General features: G+C 33.2%; 1 protein-coding gene across 1 annotated transcript; it reads right to left on the bottom strand.

Annotated features, from left to right (window-relative positions):
• Window positions 1-2,624: 2,624 nt before the first annotated feature.
• Window positions 2,625-23,546, bottom strand: LOC117339293 (tetraspanin-33-like). Its single transcript, XM_033900805.1, has 7 exons — window positions 23,369-23,546; window positions 18,457-18,657; window positions 17,686-17,859; window positions 12,562-12,693; window positions 11,586-11,630; window positions 10,556-10,669; window positions 2,625-10,077 (listed from the first exon to the last, which is right to left on the bottom strand). Exons 1-7 carry the CDS (start codon window positions 23,447-23,449, stop codon window positions 9,985-9,987), a joined length of 840 nt encoding a protein of 279 aa, XP_033756696.1. The 5' UTR covers window positions 23,450-23,546; the 3' UTR covers window positions 2,625-9,984.
• Between the last annotated feature and the right edge of the window lie 354 nt (window positions 23,547-23,900).

The raw sequence follows: 23,900 nt of genomic DNA, 5'->3' as shown, positions 1-23,900 counted from the left end.
TATTTGGAATTAAAAAAACCATCGCATCAATTAACGAAGATATCTTGTTTCAGTTTACAACATAAGCACGTTGAGTAATGAAGCCATGGCATGCCAAACATCACAAGGCGGACGAAGGGAGGTAAGCGATGCTACAATAACTCAATTCCAGACATTTTCTGTCATTTCAGTTTTAATATGTCAGTATTAGGATGAATGTAAAACCCTACATACATTAAAACAAGTAAAAGATTACGCGTATTATATTAGGGGTAATTGATAATCCCCTTCAATGTATGTATACACTTTTGGCAGCGGTGTTTAGAGGCCACAATTGGCTGTTCAGAAAGTGATCCACTGCAGGTTAGGGTTAGGGTAAGGGTGCCTGAAATAGCCATTTTCAGTTTTGGAAATAGATTTAGATGAAAGTCTGATGGAGCGAGACCAGCTGGTGAAGAAGGCGGATGCTCAATCAAATTTTAAGCCACAATCGTAAGTGGCAGCCACGGCAATGACAGAGTCTTTCACCCTAACCCTAACCGATGTTGTCCATTTTGCAAAAGCCGCTTGTCTTGTTTACTTTAGAGTGATACCTCGTGGATATAAACTAACCAAATGAGATCAGTCCTTGGGTACATGGCCCTATATAGTCTGAGAATAGTAGAACTTAAAAAGAACATCCTTGAGTAACTCCTACAATACGAGGCTCACAACTTATCTTATATAACCTGCAAACTAATATTTCAGTCATATGGAGAAAAAACAAGGTCTTACATCAAGCTCTTAAAAAATGATAGGTTATTAGTCGACAGTACACAAAAATAGAATTAGCCTTATTGATATGTTAAATTGCGAAGTTCATGTTCCATTGTGACTATATTTCGAGTCTGGTACTGGAGAAACCCTTGATAAGCGCAAACTTAGTGAAGTGGGTCAGCATCCTCAATTTCAATGGACCCTAAAATCGGTATGATATTCCATTAATGAATGAGGCTTTCAGTTATTCACTATGTGATTGAACTCATTGCCAAGGATGATTAAGGCATACTGTTTGAGCAATGGATCGAGATGTAGAAAATGAAGAGAAAGGTTGACGACGACGAGAAGTAGCAGCACAATATAGTCTCCTCTTTCTTAATTTCCATTGCAGGCGGACACTGGCAAATTTGCACTGGAAACAGTGATTTTACAGCCTTATCACGTTTTCTCTCGCGAAATGTCAATATGATAGGAAACTTCAGCCTGTAAATAATCTTCTAAGTCACCACCTTTTTCATTTTATCATAGTTTTCAAATGTCTTATGGTATATTATCGTGATGGAATTTGATCTCATCTTGTGTTATATCAATTAAAATGTAACAAAATGACCTCAACAGAATAAAACATTGTAACAACTTGATAAACTGTTGAATTATTTTATTATGAAAGGGTTATCTGTACAATATAGTCCTTAAATAGACTGTCCTGAACAGATGATGATATTGTGTAAGTCTGTAATTCACCAAGCAAGGGAATATCAGCGTAAAATTGTACTTTTGTTACGGCGTATTGATACCAGTAACAATTCTTCAAAACACTTACAATAAAATACTGCAGTTCCTGCCTATCAAAGTATTATCGATATTTTTCAAATATTTTATCTTCACGCATTTGTATCGATGTAGTGTAATTCCTCGAACATGCAATATATCGTTCACCCTGATATTCCCTGTACACATGTAACAACCAGAAAGCAAATAATGTACAGCATTTTATCAACGAAAGATAGCACTATCGGCATATTAACATATATATATATATATATATACGCTGGGTATCAAGACATGAATAAACACGGTATGGTTGTATGTATATAATTGGCATGTTGTAACAATGTCGACTACAACATATCCCTTCAAATAATGCATTACGCGACAAATGAGTCAGCATCCGTGTATTTCAAACAAGAGGCCCATGGGCCTTAACGGTCACCTGAGAATTGACATATTTCAGAAAATTTAATTGACCCTTTTTAGCCCAACCAATCAATCTAAGGGGTCAGTCAGGGCCAACATGTGCATACCATTAAGCTGTCATCTCATGCTGATAATATTAACAAAGTTGGAATAAATTCCAACAGAAATCAAACAAATAATAGTAAAAAATGTAATTTCCCTATATAAACTATAGTAAAATGTACCCCCGTGTGACCCCAGGATCATGAAATTCAAAATTTTGGTTACAGCACCTTAAGACTCTTCCATCTTCTTTTTTGGCCCCGCCAATCAGCCCCTGGGGGTCAATCAGGGCCAACATGTACATACCATCAAACTGTCATCTAATGCTGATTATGTTAACTGAATTCAATGAATTCCAATACAAATCCAACAAATCATAGTCTAAAATGTGATTTCCCTATATTAGCTAAAGTAAAGTTTACCCCCTCCCCAGGGGCATGCAATTCACAATTTTGGTAAAACACCTTAAGACACTTCTATCTATAAAGAGTGTTTGATTCCATCTTACCTGAGAGTAGAGAAGAAGATTTTTGAAGTTTCGTCAATTTGACCCTTTTTGACCCCGCCCCTCAGGCCCCTGGGGGTGGGGAGCATATATTTCACAATTTTAGTTGACCTTTAGCCATAGAAGCTCCCTGCCAAATTTCATTTCATTTGGTTCAGTGGTTTTGGAGAAAAGGCTGAAAATGAAAATTGTTTACGGACGCACAACGCCGGACAAAAGGCGATTACAATAGGTCACTGGAGACTTCGTCTCAGGTGACCTAAAAATTCAGTAATCACTTACAGCCGACGTTACAGCAAATTTTTAATATATTGTTTGCTTTTGTACAATACTGTAAGGAAAGACCACCACAAGCATAACATATATAAAATATTTACCTATGGCTAATTTTCCTGAGAAATTCTGCAATCTATATAAAGTCTAGATATTCATTATTATGCGTCAGACGACCAGCTGAACTCATTAAACCGTGATATTGCTTACGGAATTAACAGTTTTATAGCTAGGTACCGAGAATGATGGTGACTTGACTTCCTGTATCACTTAATATGGCGTAATCTATTTTTGGATTCATATAAGCTAAACTTTCAGAACATCTCATCTCAATTTCGATGAGTTTTCTCGTGGCATTAAGTAGTACCATCTGATGCAATGTTATGTAATAGTTACAAAGCAATATCATTTTCAGCAAGACCTTGATATTCAGACCAATTTCAAAATAAATTTTACGCATCCTTTAAGCATAAAGGTGACGTCATTATAACATAATGTTTAAGTCCTTTTAACACACAGTTTAGCAAATCATTATTACAACCGATTAATTATACATGTAGTTCAATTAAAATGCTGATCATCAATTCAGTCTAAAATGTTCACCTGTGTATATAATGTACTTACACAAAATGTATTTAAAACAGAAGAGAGGAAAACAAATACTTTTAACAGTAGTTTACTGTAAAAGTTGTTTTCGTCGTTTCAAAATTTCACGGTTTTAACCAAAAAAAAAATTTAATCGTTATGGAAAGGACGATACTTTAAAAATGTATTTTCACTGTAGCTTTTTGTGTGATCTTTAAAACATCGAAAATCGTGAAAATGGAAACCATTAAAAAACTACGTGATTTTTATATCAAATATTAAGATTATATCAAACAAATTTGAACGACAAAATTGATAATCGCATCAAATTATATAGTCTGGTGGGTATGAAGAGATATATGGGTACACAAAACATGCATTGATATAAAAAGGGAGACGAGAGTTGGTATAGTGTATAACTAAACAATCGTTGGTTCTGTCAAATATAGTCGAGTATTGCATTGAGTATTGCATGAGAATGAAATCGGTGGGTAAGTAAAGACGATGGAATTGCAGTCCCTGAAAATTGTATTCATAGCTACATAATATGTGTTCGCAAACGCTATTTAAAGCAATAGTTAATATTGAATAATATTGAATAACAAAATTGGAGGTATGCACAAATACTATTGATTTCTTAAATTGTTGACTTTTATGGAAAACATGACCTATTCCGATATACAATTGTAAACTGTCCAGAAATTCACAGCACCCGTAACCAATCTCAAACGATGTCTTGAATTTGTAATACATTTTTATGTTGCTTGAAAATATCCTCTTAACGATAATATGAAGCGATAAACCGCAACATAAATCTGTCAGAGATAAACACTTAATTGGAATTTGCAATACGTTGCTTAACATATTCCCTCAGCGAAAATATTAAATGAGAAATCACAACAAACTCATGTCTTAATCCACGACCATAATCTTTCATCTCCCGTTTCAACAGTGGCCACTGAATATCTTAATACGCCGTATGTAGCACAGTTTAAAATACAGTAAAAGTTAGAGACAAATTTTCTAATAATCAAATACAAATGCATATTAAACGTATGATATGTTAACCGTTTAACAGTCGCATATGTTTACACATACATCAATGTATAGCAGCCATGCCGTAGGCACTGGCTGCAAGAGCCACAAAATATTATATCAGTTCAATAATTACATTTAGTACATTATTTAAAAGAGCCTGTATTATGTTAGTGGTAAAGTCTGTAACAATCTTTATAGCAGAACTAACTTTTAGCTGCTTACTAGAACTATGGACTTTAAACCCTTGATAAAAATAACTAAAAGTCGTTGGTGTAATTGGCACTAAAAAGACTAGACCTGAAACGATTATGTGATAATAACGCAAAATAAATAAATGGTTCTAAACAAACTAGACCATAAATGAATACATCTTGTATATTGTAAATGTCAATAACTAAATGCAAAAATTCACTTAAATGTCAAGGTGTACCTGGCCCTTAAGAGACTAGACCTAAAACAAATATCTGATAAATGTCAAAAGATAAAACTGGAAAATTCAACTGAATTGCACTTCTTAACTATCACTAGACTAGAGCATAAAACGAATATATGATAAAAGTCACTAAAAATTAAAGATTGAACTAAAACTCCTCTGTGTAACTGGCACTAAAGAGATCAGGGTCCAGTTATTCAAAAGGTGATTAGGCTAATCACAGCTTAACAACATTTTAAAATCCTGATGAAATCAATTCTGGTAGAATAAACTTTTTAGAAAATGTCTAAATCTAGTCTTCTTACCCGCCTTTTATAAGGAATACAAACACTCAGGTTTTAAGGTCAAGAAGAAATGAAATTTTCACTTACCTAGTTATCAAGCCCATCACCTTTAGAACAACGGGTCCATATTATAGGTATAATACTCATGATCAGTTTTAATCGCTCTTAAAGACTACATAAAAAGGTATTCAATTAAGATTAAGTTAGGTTGTTGTCTCTGAACAATCAACATATTTTTACTGTTCAACTAGCACAATAAACGATATTTAAGTGTCAGACATTGCGCTTAATAAATAGGAAAAACCTGAAGATGAAACTCGACATCATTACAACTGTTAAAAACATCACAAATATTCAACGATTTTTATCTTTGACTAATGCTAAAATAGTTTCATTGTTAATAACTTACATAGTATCGATAACAATAATTTCATAACTAGACAATAAAACCTCTAAATATATTAGTGTTCTATACGTAACAAATCTGAACATCAATCTAATTAAAATATAGATGCTCCTTCCCACTACATTACATAATCATGTTCATGTAACGTAGAGAGAATGGCCATCTAGTTTTTAATTAGATTGATTTGAACATTCAACAAAATTAAGCCCTATTTTGCACATATATTAACATATTTTCTATTTCATACATGATTTAGAAATTTTTTTTCCCTTCAGTTTAGCGAGTCACCTCGTAAAGAGAACTCGTCTATGAATTGGATATTAATGTAAATTCAACTGTATCCCATACGAGCTGATATAAACATTAATTAGTGGGAATGTAATTGCCTCAACATTAATCAGACTACTGTAAACGTGCTTATTTGGAGGTACCCCAATTTTATTGCAAAACCTAATTGGCGCACCAGCAATAATACTTGCCATAGAAAACGATGTAGGAAACTACATTAGCGTCATCGTTAGTTAGCGGAAAACTTTAAGTGCGAAATCGCTGTTTACTTTTATTTTTGGGGATTCGAGTCCTCAAATAGCCAGAGAACAATATCTTAGTCTCAGACATAATAAATAGGAAGCTCGTGAAGATTAAAAAATCATGGAATTGTTAACAGCAATAATAAAACTAGACAAACGAGGACGGGTGTCAAGGAGACACCTAGAGAAAGGAAAACAACGCACATAAAGATAGAGCAGTGGGGAAAGAAAAGAAAGGTTCCAAGCATGGAGGAAGCAGATCTATTTTTGTCAATAGGGTTAGGGTTAATGTCCCCCAAAAAGAAGACAGGGAAGAAAATCCTCGATTCTTCAGGGGCCCACTTTCAGTCGGAAGTCTTCTATAAAATGCAGTGGGATACAGCGGGCATCAAAATCGCTAAAATAAAAATACCGCTAAAATGTGTACGTTAATATTAACTTACTGTATTGTTTGCAATATTGACATTCCGAAAACAACGTTATTTCCAACATCACTAAACAAATGAAAATCTGTGAATGCTTGATTTCAATTCCAATATGAAATTTCATCAGCATCATTGATTAATGTGTATCCTTATATGCAACTAGTTCACTTTCACGAGTGCTCCTACATGTAAATGGGGAAAATCCTCAACATAAAATCATCCACAGGAAACGACTAAAACCGTACTCCTGATTGGCTGATGCCGATGCAGTTGTAAACAATGAAATTAAAATATACAAGAGGCCCAGAGGGCCTGCATCGCTCACCTTGATATTTCAGTAAATGGGGTAAAATACTCTAATTTAAATTATATTTCTAATATTTTCCTACAATGGTTCATAATCCATTCATACAATATTAGATTTTATTTATCCAATAATGCTCAGGACATGTAGGTATTTAAAGGATTTACCTCAACTTTCTCTATTTGCCCCCGCCCCTCCGCCCCTCCGCCCAAAGAGAGCCACACCTTCCGTTTACACAACATAAGTTTCCCTTTGCCCAATAATGCTCTAGAACAAACTTCATCAAAACCCATTCAGGCGTTCAGGCCTATTCGGCACCAAGTCAGTCACTCCTTCCATTTATATAACATTACATCTCCTTTGCCCAATAATGCTCCAAACCAAATTTCATTACAATCCATTCAGGCATTCAGGATAAGTAGTTATTTACAGGATTTACCTCAATTTCCCCTATTGGGCCTCGTCCTTCCAGCCGTAAGGGAGCCACACCTTCTATTTATATAACATTAGTTCTCCAAATAATGTTCCAGACCAATTTTCATCAAAATCCATTCAGGACTAGTAGGGTTTTCTGTGCCATGGCAGAAGCTCACCGGCCCTTCCGGCCAGGTGAGCTATATATATAATAAAAAGCTGATATAGCCGTACAATCTGCATCAGTTAAATACAAAACCTGACCATAATAGGTCACATTTAATGTGACTTAGAAATGAAATGATGTTATAAACATGTATAAAAATCTGTATAAATATGACAACAAAAACTTTCACAATGATGGAAAAACTGGAATGCTTTTGATACTTAATTTCTTACATTCTTGACTATATATCATTACTTTTGTTTAACTAACTATACAAAGTATTTTCATGGGAGTATAACAGATAACAAAAAAAAAATTAAATAAATATCCTTGTGTAAAGCAAAAAATATACAACAGTATAAGCATAATGGAATGCAATTGTATATAATTATGGTGAATACAAAATGTAACAGCAGAGGTTTATCAATTTTGGAACACTAATTTGTGATCTACTTCAATGCATAATTCTATAAAACAAGCAACAAATGTCTTAAAATAAATGAAAAAAAGTGAAATATACGAGAAAAAAAAAGTTATTTAAACTGTCAACAGAGATTCTAATTTGGAAGACACTGCATAACAACTGAAAAGATTTTTGGACCAATGAGTATGCCAATATATGAAATAATTATTTACCTCTTTCATGAAAATAAAATACCGACATACTTAAAACTCCAGTCAACTATCCAAATACTTAATATTTACGTACACATACTGAACATACAATGTAGTTGCCACATCTGATAAACATTGGTTACACAATACAAAGGAATTTCAGTTTATCAAGTCAATAGTAATGATCATAAGAACAATTTTTCCATTTTTTGTTTGATTATTTTTTAAATGTCTAGGTATTTTTTTTTTTTATTTATTAATCTAAACTTTTGCTTGGCAAATATGATTACTGTACCTTGATAATTTCATTTCCATAGATTATAGTTTCAATATGCCCAGTTTTCATGCATATAACTATTCTACGTAAATGCTTATATTATTTTCCTCTATATATATGAAAATTAAACCTATCAAAAGATTTTTAATATACTCTTAATCGTGATAGTTTGATGTGGTTACATTTTGGCTTATTTAGGGCCCTACATGAAAGTACCATAATCAAGTCAATTTTTGAAATTGTAGATATCAATTCAAAAAGACCATTTTGGCTTGATGACACAAGGATGGTGGAACAAACCAAAATAAAAACATCCATTTTTCGTGGAGAAAGTACATCTGGATCACTTCTATTTCATTGTACATCAGGTTCAGTATTATCAGCCTTCATTATAGACATGTTACATATAGTGCAAGTGTTACCAACTCACCTGTTCTCATTGAGTTAACAAGATATCATAAGCTGTATCATGATAAAGTCAAATCATGCAAAATACTGCAATCAACAAATATTTCATTACATTCATAGATTTGAAAATCAGTTTTAGAGACCTAAAATTAAAAATTGATGCTTAAACATAGCACAATTTTTGTCTTAATACATACAAATGTGGTAACTACACAATAAATTTGATTACATGTATAAGGCTTTTGAAAAAAAATATCATACTTCCAGAATGTGATCACTGCAGGCTGTAGACGGGTTTTCCACGAGACATATTGATGACCACATGTGGTTAACAACAGAAACTGTTTGAATTATGTTATGGTATGTTTTGTCTGTTGAAGACTACTGGTGATATCTTGGCGAGTCAGATGGCATCATATTTAAAGGTGAGTCTCAAATTAACAACTGATGGCCTGATATGTTATGACTATAAGTCTTACATTTTTTTGAACTATTGAATCAGTGGAGTCTTTTCCGTACAATTGATACTCCACAGTTTAAGTTCACTTTCGCTCTTTGCACTCCTGGAATATGTTAAAATTGATTGTTTAAATCTGACCAATCACACAAATAATGCTTGGCCTTCTAAGATTTCAGAGCAGCAACAGCCATGTTAAATGTCATTAATTTTTAAGTAGATCTGCTATCTGATGGCTCCTCCAAAGTGGGTCAAAATTGGACAATTTCTAAATTACAACAAATCAGAGGCCACCACTTAACTTAGCATGGTTGTCATGCCAACAAAACCTTAATAGTGTTGTTCAGCATATCCTTATACCGCTATATACAAAATTTGATCAAAAGTGGACAACATCATCAGGACAGGATTGTGTTGCCATTGTGATAGTTTTGGAAACAAGTAATATGTCAAATTATATGCTTTGTTTACTTACAACATTTGACCAAAGAGGAATAGAATCAGCCGTACGACTGAGGAGTTATAGCTCTTTGAAACCTGTTTAAAGTGACCAGTTACCATAGCAACCATATTTTTTGTAACAATATGGCGACCTTGAGATAAATTTGATGTATATTAAAGGATCAAACTAGCCCTTTTTCGTTTTATCCTCATGACAGTGATGACCGAGCCTTCGGTTTTGCCATGACATATTAAAGGGGTGCAGAGAGGGAAAGTGAAAGTAACCCCTGGAGTATCTTGAGTATCCTGGATACATTGACGGTGTTTGTGTATTACTGATGAGTTTCATTAGAAAGAACTATTGATGATATCCATGGTGTATCCATTGTGTAATGTTGATGGTGTTCATAGTGTATGAGCTTTCAAATGTGTTCACATTGTATGAACTACTGATGATGTCCATGGTGTGCCTGTGCCCATCTGGCTCTCTGGTCCATCACCTGACCCTCAAGTAGCCGTGAAAGGCAAATCCCAAATAACTGAAATATGGTGTATTTAATCAAATTAATTTTCTACCTGTAGAAGATAGTCACTACATGTATTCAAGAATTTGAGATAAAAAGAGGTTTACATTATAACATTGCATTGTACAGAAAATGATTTTTATGGTAAAACAGTATTTAATGGCAATCAAACAAATGTGCAAAACGTTTGTCTAACCAAATGTAGAAAGCAATGGAATGGATCATAGAAGATTAAATTATGAAATTTGGAAACAAGATTTAGCAACTGAACATCTAATTAGTGTGTAATGGTTATAACTTGAGAGAAAACCAGTGCACTTAGTAGAGAAAAGCACTGGTGAGTCCCACTGGTAACTCATATATATTCCTATCTGATCGTGGTATTGAACCTCGTCAGTATTTATGAAAGGCAAGTACACTATCTACTGTACTACGATCCTGAGGTTGGGATGGACTAAACCTGCTATCTATATCAAGCTGTGCTGAAGCATACCTGAGGAACTGCCAGTCCAATGACGATACCCCCCATGACTGGGAGTTCTTTCTCGGCCAGACGTATTCCCGCATCCACACATCCAATGGTGTAGATGATAGAGATGTCTCCAGACTGCCAAGATAACATCAAATGTATTCATATGAAAACAAATATACCTTGTTCATACTTAGCATTATTTACATTAATGTTAATTTGGAACCTATATATTTCTGTGGATCTCTTGATGATTTTTAACCTTAAAACTTCATATCATGCTATAATTTCATTCGCCACTACCCTTACACCAAACTACATATTAACAGAGTCTAATTTTCCTTTATATGGAAATTCTATAAAGAAGTGTAAAAAATACTTCACAATGCCAAATAAGGGTTGGACAAATGTAAGCATTACCAGTTACATAAATGCATCATAGTTGAGTCTTTTCATAGAACACTATACAGTGATTTTTTTGGGTGGATTTGGGGCCGCATACAGGCCCCTTCCCCTAGAGAAATTTTGCTGTATATTCCCAATTTTTAGTTCATATTTTCCCAATCAGAAATTGTTAGTTTCCTTGTTTGTTAATAAATATAAGGAAAGGTTGATCATAATATATTTCAAATAAGGTTTTCACAAGCCAATGTTATAACTGATTAATCATAGTTAAATTATATACATGTATATTCAAAATGATATTAAAGCATAGATTTGATGATTATTTTTAGGCTTGGAAGAAAGTACATTTTTTCCGACATTAAAAAAATATGGCCATATTTTTCCAATGGAAAAGGTACAGGCTCCTGTATAATTAGGGTAAGAAAATCACTGCTATATTTTGTATTTTTGACAAACCAGAATAAAGTTATTTAATTTGATGTTGATTACATGTACATATTGTTTATTCAAATGAATTAAAAATCAGTTTTATTTCAAAAGATGTATGACTTGAGAAATTCTTTAAAATCTAATGAAATACAAAGTAATCCATTTGCCCTGCACTAAAACTTCAGAAAAAAATATTATTACAAGAGTGATGTCCCCTTACCTCTTCTAACACATCTTTTCCACACAGTATATTAGGCACACCAGGCTGTAAACAATAAAACACAGATTCAAATAAATATACATCTGATAAGAAATAAAAATTCTGCATGGTCACCATGGCAAATGCCACAGCATCACCAAAATGCCCCATAAATTTCTCTGAAATTTTAATAAGATATATGTACCTTTAAAGAATGCAGTGTAAAACACTGGAAAGAATATTTATTATGCTGTGTCAATTTCGTAATACTATTCTCAATTCCATCTCATTAAATACAAATGGATCTATCTTACATACAAATCGTGTTGGCACCCTCTGAATATGTTATGCTAAAATTGAAGGGTCAGTAATCGTATATGCCACCTTATGGACAATAGATCAAGTCAACTAGTCTAGATTATTTCACGAAAATGTGTAACATGTGATGTATTTGAGAAATACAAGCAAAACCAATGTAAGAAATTTAAGATAGATCCATGCAGAACTTTCTAAGAAATAGCAACAACAAAATTCAAAATGGCTGCCTATCGGCCATTTTGTTTTCCAACACATTTGTCTCAAAATTGATCATGCGCACCTCAAAACCAACTTACAACACATAAAATTTGAGATGATCCTTCTAGTATTTACCAAGAAATAGTGATATCAAGGACTTCTTACAGCCAGACAGACAAGAGACGATGGACTGAAGGACAGACCATGGACAAAATGCCATTTGAAAAGCCCACCATCTAATAATGGTGGATTAAGAAAAAGAATTCTGATGCCAGACACAATGCTGACTTTAGAAGCCGAGCTTTTTGTAACCTTCAAAGATCAAGTACCAGCCTAGTGATTGCATGGTCAAATGTTTTTGTCAGAAAAACAAGGAATGGTCAACTGGGAGACTTCAATTATAACTTTAACTTCCATTTTTTCAAGGGTGCAGAGTTATAACAGAGTCAACTTTTGATTTTGACAGTGTACCAATCCCTACCGTGAGCACATCAGGGTCTCTACAACAGGAGTAGGGCACACTGCAGCGTAGAGGGCTGGGATTGTCCTCAGTACAGTTGAAGTATTGGTTACTATTCCAGTCCTGGTAACCATTCACACCACAGCAGTATAACTGTAAGTGGAGTACAAAATCAGTATAAAACATGTTACAACCACAATATCGACGGGCCTAAAGATAATGTACGGAAATATTGGTGAAACACTTCAGTCAGCCTAATTAATCAGTCAGAGTTATCAGAATTTTCTCCCTGTTTTTGCTCAACATCTACAGGAAATAAAACTATGTAAGTGATGAAGATGATATTACTCCTTATACTGTTAAGTAGAAAGACATTGTAAATAATTTAAAGAAACTGGTGGGCATATATACAAGGTATTCACTCTGCATTCTATAGCTTAAAATTTCACATACATGTAGGAAAGAGTTTAAGGAAATTAAGTTTCTTGTTTTCCTTATTATTTAAGGATTAACATCAATTATTTTTTCTGTTATACAGTCATAACAGAAAAAACTGGAGTGTACTCTAAATAAACCGCAAAGCGGTTTATGAAGAGAGTACACTCCAGTTTTTTATGTTATGACTGTATAACAGAAAAAATAATTAATGTTAATTCTTATAATTTAATTTCGTCTTATACACACCAAGATATTTCACTTTCTTTGGCGTACTCTTTTCTGTGATAAATTATTACGCCACGTCATCAGCCAATCAATCAAAGTACTGGAAGTACTGTAAACGAACATTATTGTTTAATGCAAAATCAGTAATCTTCTACCTTTAAAGTCGATAAATTTACTGATATTGGTTTAGGAATTAATTGCCAATTATTTGAAATGTTTGCAGCTATTCTGATATGATTGGACACATGCATATTTCTGTAAGGTCCTGATTAAAATTGGAAGTTTATTGATCTATCTTGGATGGATGAAAATAAAATATGTCTTCTTTCTTTCGGGAAGCCATCATCAGTTATAATACAGCCAGGACTCTGTGACCTTATTGATGCCAACTTCTAATATGCACTAAATTTAGGCTAGTTCCATCGTTAGTTTAGCATATTTCAACTTAATATGATGAAACACACATAAAGAACTACTGAAAACCAAAACCAGAGCTGCTAATCAAGGCCCGGATTAGGAATGTATCCTATTGAAACTGTACTCAAGCATGTATGGTACTTCAAAACAAAAAACTTCGACTCCTTTTGTTCAGGAATCATTTGATGTTAATAAATCTTTATATGAGAAGATATACTTCTGGTATAATTACAGCATTGTACACAATGTGATAAAGAATAACAACCATATAAAGACTATCTTCATCAAATAATTCAGCAAACAGGAAAAGAAAACTTCAAGCTTCATTTTCAACTTCAAACTGATAAAGGTTACAGTCCATTCGATGGGATGACACATTCCCTATTTATTGTCCCTTTCCAATGTTGACCATCCAATCATAGTGAACCACACAGTTCAGCAATGTAACTGCACAAATCACATCCTTTATGTGGAGAGAACAGTTTTTGGGGTGTTATAAGATTCCATAACTGTATGCAAATTTGTGAATAATTCCATATCTTTATCTATATATATACCGTTCGTGTATATATTTACACATATCAAAATTGGAATGACACAGGAGATTTGCAAGTTTAAGTTCACCATCAGTCATGGGAGGTTTAAGTAAAATGTTATATTTACCGGGGTAATTAGTAATTTTGATTATATATTTATCAAGCTCTTTTCTGTACTTTCTACCAGTGCTTATATTAGAGAATGGACACAATTATATGTTCTCCAATGTCAAAATCAATCATATGTAAAATATTAGGGGTTTATTTTACCGAGACGTATTTAAAATGTTTGTAATCATTCGCCATTCGAGGCCTGATTGCCGTCATATTTGAATTACCAAAATGGACCTGAAATCAATATTTTAAAAAAGAGAATGATCTGTGACTTGAATATTTCATAAAAATAATTTAATACATCGTTTATTCACTTCATTCAGATCTTCAGACACCACATAATTTGTGAAGTCATATATAGAAATATATGAACCATTTTGTTATTGATTAATAGTTCACACAAGTAAGCACTAGATGTAAGCAGAAAGTATATGTACCGCTATCTACTGGCATGACTTTGAGTACAGTAGACTACACTCGCTTTGTGGATATTGACAGGATAACATATATTAATTTACATACTAATTCAATTTTAGAATTGTAACTGAAATCTTGTAACAGCATGGCACAAATAGTCATCTGAACATTTGTTGTATATTGAAAAAATATTTAAGGTAAATATTAACTCATTTGCTTGACTTAAATTTTCAGTTTATCAATTCATCGATTACTCTGTGTTTGAAGTATGGTGTAGTGAGAATTTCAAGTCTTGATTATGACTTGATGAAAATTCCAAATTAACAAATTATTAAAATGAATTTGTTTGAAAAATAACACAAGTTCCACAGCAATATTATATAGAGTATCAATCACAAAATATCAGAAGTTATCAAACTACAGATAACAATTAACGACTGAATATCAAATTAAGTGAATATCACAAGTATTTTTGCATTTGTTTTTAGATAATCCGGATTTCCGTCTTTAAAAAAAAATACCTAGTAGACGTAGTGCATAGTAAACGTAGCCATGTAACAGCTGATTTTAATCATATATAACTTAACATGAACTTAACACCGTCACAGAAGTTCGTCGCAATCGAAAATTTGGTCGTGAATTCGGTATTTTGCAAATTATTTCAAAATACTTTCAGGTAAAAGAAAACAAAAATTCTCGTAAAAATATCGATTTTGGGTCGACTATCGGCCATTTCGGTAATTCAACTCCAACGACAATCGGGCCGCGATTCGCAAATGAATAATTAATTTAAAATTCGGTCAAATAAACCTCTAATATTTTATATATGATACAATCAGGCATTGCAGAACATATATTTTGGTCAATCCTCTGAAAATAATGCCAATTTATATTATAATTAAGCCCGATTTTTCTTCGTTTCGGTATTTCCAAGTCTGCTTCACGTGTGGTCCGTTTCAGTAAATATTCTCGTCTTTGCCGAAATAAAAATAAGCTACAATGTATATAATTGTTCATTTTAAACATGACAACAACTGCCAACCACACGTATCCAAAAATGTTATTGTTGATATCATCTGAATATTGCCGTAGTTATCTGTCACTTCGATTGTACAAAGTGAAGGAAGAATCGACCAATCAAATTGGTTTATTTTTGATTTCCGTAAATCTTGCAGTTACCTCCCTTACAACAGTAAATACGTTCCAAGTATCGCCTACAACAAGCAATCCCGTGCACATAGCAAGATATTATCATTTGCATTTGATTTATTGGGTCATTTTCGTCAAAGGAAAATGGTATATGGAAATCGATGACAATTTTAACGCTATGACCAGTCACCCTGACCACAAATGCCACCTAATTGTAAGCCTGTACATATGTACAGTTCTTTCTCGCAAACACGTACAGTAACTACAGTGTAGTATGATACAATGTATCGTCTCGTATGCCGTCATTGATATATTTCTTTCTCTAAATTATAGAAATACACACCTAGTTGATAATGATGTAACATTCTAGAATATATATATTACACATTTAAGTAAATCGCGGACAAATTTGCAGACCTATGCTATAATGTCAGCCGTTTTGGAAAGAACACAGAAGAGCAAAACTTTCTAAACATCCGGAGACGAATGCGCCTGCGCAATAGTTGTTTACATAAATATATTGACCTGGACCGGAGTTATTCGCAAAGTTCAGGTTCATTTAGTCTTTTCATTTCGCTAGAGTTATGCATTTCTCAAATCGTATGCATCTTGAAAACACCTACTGAATACATTTCAACCTTTTCGGTAAAACTACTATATAAAACGAAGATGTTTTTGCAAGTAAATTATTTGAAGCGTAAGGCAATGGGGGCAGCCATATTTCATTGAAACAGACAGTAGATGGCGTATTGGTGAATGTGGCTACCATATATGGTTATATTTCTCAGTCCAGTTCTTGATCACAATAACCGAACATTAATGTTCGTTTAAAAATGACGTTACATTTCGCAACGTCAAAAATTTTGTTATGGAGGTATAACAAAATTATTTCAGCCAATGAAAATGCGTGTTTCATACAAAATTAAATTATTTAGCAATCCTTTATTATCAAAACTTTTTAAGCTTTAACATACATTTCTGCATTACTCTACAACAGGAACATTTAATTATCCTTTCAGTTTGGTCTGGTTTGGTTTTATTTGTTTAATGTCCTATTAACAGCTAAGGTCATTTAAGGACGGCCTCCTGTGTGTGCGATATGCATGCGTGTGGTGAGTGCGTATGCGTGTTTTGGGAGGCTGCGGTATGTTCGTGTTATGTCTCCTTGTGATAGGCCGGAACTTTTGCCGATTTATAGTGCTACCTCACTGAAGCATACTGCCATTTTTTAAGACTCTGGTATGTCTCGGCCAGGGGACAGAACCCAAAACCTTCCTCACAGGGGCGAACGCTCAACTAAAGGCCAAAAGTGAGGCAGTGTCAAGGGAGACATTAGGAAGAAGCAAGTTGCTAAGAAAGAAGAGAAAAGATAAGTTCCCAAATTTAGTCGCCTCTTACAATCATGCAAGCGGGGCAGCAGGTACAATTCTTACACCCTACCTGCAGGGCAAACAATCGCTCCGCCAGTTGAACAATACATGTTTTATAGATAATAGCAGTATCTTTCAAATTGAGAAGTATTAATCTCAAATAAGAAACTTCATCTTGCAAAATATTTTTTAGAATTTTTTTCATTTTTTATTTTTTTTATCACTTTCTGTTTGATTATATATACATATACATTTTTTGTATTCTCGTTTTTTGGGTTTTTTTTTTTTAAAAGCTGATTTCAAATATTTGTTTTTGAAATAAAACATTGCATAAAAGGATAGTTACGTATACAGAATACAGTGTAATTCTGAAAATAACACACAAAGAATTTCTGAACAATTCAGACCAGGAATTGAGATAATTTCTAGATCTGACAATAAGTTACTCTTCTACAGACCAAGCTATTATTCCATTATACCTTTTCCTGTATCCAGTCGATGGTGCTCTGTCCATCTGGGTCATCTTGGTAACGCGTTATAAGATTTTGTTGGAGGACATCAACCAGAATTTGTTTAACTTTGTCTCTGAACACAAATGCTAATACAGCTCCCACAACCAGCAGTAGGAATATGATGATCATCGTTATGTAATACTGTAAAAGCATAGGATACATCATAAAGAAGTGAAAATATAAAATTATAAGATACATCATAAAGAATTGAAAATATAAAATCATAGGATACATGATAAAGAATTGAAAATACAAAATTATAGGATACATCATAAAGAATTGAAAATACAAAATTATAGGATACATCATAAAGAATTGAAAATACAAAATTATAGGATACATCATAAAGATTAGGAATTGAAAATGTAAAATCAATCACAGAGTATATAAGTACTGTTATTTGGAATTAAAATGTTCCAAAATTCTTCTTCATTAGCAATGACCAAGATATGTAAAGCTCATAAAAGAAATATATATTAAGTACAAAAAATATAATGTCTCATTTCATTACAGTCTACCTAATAAATTAGGCCAACGAAATCTTAACGCATAGGCTCCAGTCCCACGAAAAATACTTTTCTTAATTAATTAGAGCTAAAGGAAAATAGGGAATTAGTCCTAATATGCATTTATCCTGTAATTTAAACAGGTATTCACTACCAAGAAAACATTGTCTACATAGTACAAATTCATGGTTATACATTTGTATACTGTTTTTATTTTGAAAAAACAACTTACAAATTTGAGAAGACAAATATTTTCTCTAAGAGCTCCAATACAACCAGCATATCCCAGGATGAAAATGATGAACCCGATGATAAAGAAGATGACAGAAAGGTCAAATATGATGTCATACACTGTCTGCACCTCTTTGTGATAAAAACGATTTTTCTCGATGAAGGCCCAAACACCAATTCCAATCAGCACACCACCAAACAACTGAAAATAATAAATCAGATATATTTATCAAGACAATTTCTTAACAAAACATTTGGTTGTTAGTTGGCTGGGTTATTGCCCCATGAACAGTCAGGATCATTTTGAAGCGGGGTCTCCTTGTAGTAGTTGGTGACTACCTCACTGAACAACATACAGGGGGCCACCCATCACTAGATGGTTGCATGCCAGTATACCATCCAGAGCAATAAGGGTCAAGTTTCTTGCCCACGGACAACAACATCCAACAAAACTGACATAATTCCCAGCTTCCGGAGAAACACAAACCAACATGGGAAGGGAGCGTCAAAGAACTCACTTCAGATCTTCACCTGAGGTTACGTGGTCAGCGCTCTAACCGAATGGGCTATATATTGTGGCCCCTTCACAAAATGTTTGAGTTACCAGGTATGCATTAACTTTTCTATGTTTTGTTTTAAATAAAACAGAACTATGTTAGGTTATAATTACCAGTTAATTAGTAATGTATTTTTTTTTCATATATGTGCAATAACAAGAAGGCTCTTTCTTTTTATCAAAAATTCTCCCTAATTCATCTTCATGAAAGAAGATGAAAATATTTTCATGAAGCCCAAAAGGGCTAAGCACATACAAATTCCCAACCCACAGTCTATATATATACATATACATTTCTTTCATATATATGCATTTCAGATACTATTATATACATGTACATGTATGTATATGGATTGTGGGCTGGGAATTTGTGCCAAGTCCCTGTGATGAAATCATTCAGACTCTCGACATCATTACACGTACAATACACATGAATGTTTGAATAGATTCTGGTTTTTATTTGTAAAAGGACGATGCCTCCTTAAAGTTAATGACCTTAAAAAAAAAGTAACCTATCAATAACTTTCCATTACAATTCACATATACATGCAAAAGGGAGTATAAAAACCTATTCTTGAAGAGTTTTTTTAGAAACAGTAGCAGTAAACTTTATATAACTTTATTCAATGTCAACAAAGTATATAAACATGTACAGGTCAACATGCAAATTTATCTACCGGCTTTATTCTTACCTGTAGGCTTAATGGTATGTCGCTTGACAAACAGAGTTTTAAAATGTACAGGTAACATCAATTACCTCCAGGCAAAATGTCTAAAACCAGTGGTCCTTGCACACAATATACATATTATTTTGTTAACCTATATAATACTTGTGCCTGTAACATCACAAAATTCCTGATATTACATAAAATGTACCAGGTATCTATTTGAAATGCTTCTTGAAATTCATCACTTGTCAAGGGAATGTACTTAAAAGTCTCTGATTTCGAGAGGACAGAATTGATGGCTCATAATTAAAATCTGTTGAAAATATTACAATTTCTTTATAGTAAAGAAATGAACATGAACGGTATTTTATTTGTGGTTTTAATCAATCTATGCATGGACATATAGGAAAACAATTAATATACAGTCTGTGATCTATGATATAAAAGATTAACAAGGCATCAAATGGGATACATATCCGCTCTCACGCCAAGTATATATATACACAACATAACGATATTTATTGTTGTTTATACCCATTGTATTTGTGTAACTGTTCCATGTCCATGTCTATATATGTACATGTGATCGTTTGTAATTTACCTGTGTCTTGATAAAGGGGCAGATTGCCTCGAAAAATTCAACAATTGACTTGTCTGTGCTCACTGCTGTCGTTATTACTACTTGACAATTATATATACAATGTACCTGTCAAAAGATCCTGGAATATTTAAATGATCAAAATCTGCTTACCAGGTAAATTTTAAGTTGCTCTGTGTATGCATAAAAGACAAACGTACATACGAACAGTGTACAAGTGTACACATATAAGATCAGAACGCTAGCTCCCTGACTTTGTCGCGAGGATATTTATATATAATTATATACTAATTCATATAACTTTGAATACAGATGTATGGAGATTGTCGACTTCAGCTTGCTCAGATGTAACTAATTCAGAAATTTCCTAGCAATATCTACAATGTAGGATCTATTCTTTTTATTCAAAAGATAAAAAACTCATAATTGGTATCAATTATCCAATGATGTGTTGATTTAACTAGACGGTAAAATATATAAATGCTTTTACATCTATATAAAATCAAATCAGTAATTTAGAATCTATTATCTAAATTTATCATTCAGACTCTCAATCCAGTTCACAGCACATTAATAGACATTAACAAGTAATTTTGAAGCATTTGTTTTACTAAGAAAATGAAAATTAAGATGATTCAAATACCTTCATAATATTTTTTTCTAATATAAAGGGAGATAATTTAACTGTTACATTTTCACTTTTACCCTTGTCACTGCATATACTGGGAAAGTCGTTCCTGATGTTTGGAGAACTTGGCAGCTACAAAGTTTCAAATTTGTTGAAAACTCAAAGAGGCAATCTCTATGGACAGAAAAGTTTACAACAGACATATGCAGTCACAGAAAATGCCATGAGATTAAACCAATACTCCAGACTATAATAATATCCACTTAAATACATGTACTACAATGCACTTGGCATTTAGGGCTTAATTAAAGTGTACAGTTGTATGCATGTACATCATACATGTCTTCCATAGTGACACAGACACATATACATATATTATAGACAGATTTAATCATCTTAGGTCAGGATGTCGGAACTACAGTAATTTGATAACATGTCACATCTGACTAGAAGTACCAGTCTGATCAACTCAGATAAATCTGTAATAAATAATAAGTAAAGATGACCAGACAACATCCGCAGGAAGATCTTCAACTGGTTTAATGGTTTACATGTTTCTGCGTACTTAGGTATGCCGTCCTCAGAACAGTGGAACAATTCAAAATACAGGACTTATATAGTACATCTGCCTAGCAACTACACATGTTGTTTACAGTTGACGTCATAGATGGTACACAGGTTACAATGATAAATCTGATAAAAAAATGATGCATGTACTCAGCAATGTATACAGCATCATCTACTTTGCCCATGTAATATTTTTCGTCACTAGTGTTATATACCCTGGAGCATTTTTATTGGCTGCACCAGTCAGAAATCAATTGTGATGTCATAATATGGACCAATGGTCTGACATCATGAATTGTACATGGTGCCTACGTTTCATTTTGCCCTTCACATTTGGCTTTAAAACTTGTCAAAATGCATGTTTTCTGAGTTCTGAGGCAAAAATGATCTTGAAATTGTTTACATTTGATAAGATTATGAAATTTAAAGCTTGCAAAAATAAAATCTGAGACTTTTTTCATAAAATCTCATTTGAAATAGTAACTCACTCAAAATCCAGTTGCGTTTGTTTGGTTTTTGTTTCATTTTGGGTAAGAAATTGTCTATATGCATATGTCTAAAAATTGTCTACCAAATAATTAATATTATAATGTACTCGCATTTTCACAGTCATTGAGTCAGATTGAGGTTTAAAATATATAATTCTTATCTATATCAGCATGGTATACATTTCAGTTCAGAATTGTTGTCTCAAGTAAAGTTAATTTAAAACACTATAGGTGGACTTTTATTTGGAATGCAGGTCAACAGGAAGAGTTTATATAACAAAACCAAACATGAATTATGAATCAGATGGTGATGAGAAAATCACCATTTTCTAATTCATATATATATATGTATATATACAGGCTTGCATTGCAATGGGCTGTTCGGCCAGGAAGTTGAGATACAATGTACATGTATATGACACATATCCGTACTGATTGGTGACCAGTTTTCAACAAGCTATAAAGTTAAGTACCACAGTCAGTCAGTGTATGCCTCTACACATATAGTAGCATACTGTCGTATTTACCAGGTTTAATAGGTATAAGCCCTGGGCCAGGGGGCTAGTTCAATAAAAATGGGCAAAAGGGGTTGAGATGACTCCAGTATATCAGATAAAGTGTCCATCTAGATTTCAAGAGTTCATAGGTCCATTCAGTTATGGTCTGGTCGTTGCATTTTCCATATGCATGATCTCTGAATTATTACAATATAAGCACATGCAAATTAAAAACATTTTCTGCTGATAAAAAATCAGCAGATGTTGTGAAGAACTCTTCCAAAATATTTTTTTGTGTTACAGTTACAATATGCAAATTTATATAAATTACATATCACATACATATTAATAAATATGACATCAGTTATTTGATAAGAGAATATATAAAAACAATATTTGAAATCCAGTGTTTACAAACATTATGGAATCTTATAAAACCAAGTATATTGGTATGGTAACATTTGAAAAAATATGCTTAAATACGAGTTAATTTAAAGTAAATTATATCAGAGAACGAAACAATCTCTGAATATAATATTTATTGTATATATAGCTACAGGTTACTTTTAGGCCTACCATATTTGTTTGTTATGATAATGGTATGTTAGATTTATTTTACCATCATCATTACAAACCCCTGTGCTTCTATAATGTCCAGTGCACCATGTAAGAATTTTATCATCTAGTCTACTGTAAATACTAATAGACAGAAGACGTTTTACTTTAATAGTATTTGTTAATTAATTGTCTTCGTGTTGGACAGTTTAATTCTTTGGCCATTTGTACGTGTGTGTATACCAATGTATCAGCAGTATCACAGCTAAAATGTTTGTGTTCAACTTAAAGCTGATTGTGACTCACTGTTAAACTTCGCAAATCATTTCGTGATCTAATTTACGATGTGAACTTACCCAGCATCCAAAGTTGAAGAAGAACAGCAGATATTTCACAAGTGCGCTAACAAATGTGTCTTCTTGGCTGCAGCAAGCCATTATAGTAATAAGCTTCTGACAGCTTTCAGAAGATGACAGTAGCCATCAACGGTGTTGCATCGCTTTTCACCCCGGAACTATTTGTTCAATGGATGCAAATCGTACCGGAAGTAGCAACATCTTAGCATCTTTAAAGATGCTTGTTCGCAATATGTTTGAAGCAAGACATTTAATCGTGAAAGTATAAATCATATCGCTTGAATTGGATGTTAAAATTTATCATATTATTATTACTGATAGTAAAAAAGGCTAATGCATACACAGGGGCGAATTAATATTCAAAAATACAGAACCTAACGTTGCATTAGAGACTTAAGTTACATTGTACTGTAACTGTTAGGCCTATCACTTAGGCTATAATAGAGCATGCTCTATATGTAAATCTCTTGTTATATATGCTGTACCTAGGTACTCTGATGTTACCATTCCATCATTTTGAAAGGGGGCCTGT

Source organism: Pecten maximus, chromosome 12 (genome assembly GCF_902652985.1).
Source record: "Pecten maximus chromosome 12, xPecMax1.1, whole genome shotgun sequence".
NCBI lineage: Eukaryota > Metazoa > Mollusca > Bivalvia > Pectinida > Pectinidae > Pecten > Pecten maximus.
This window is presented reverse-complemented; position numbering and strand designations above follow the sequence as displayed.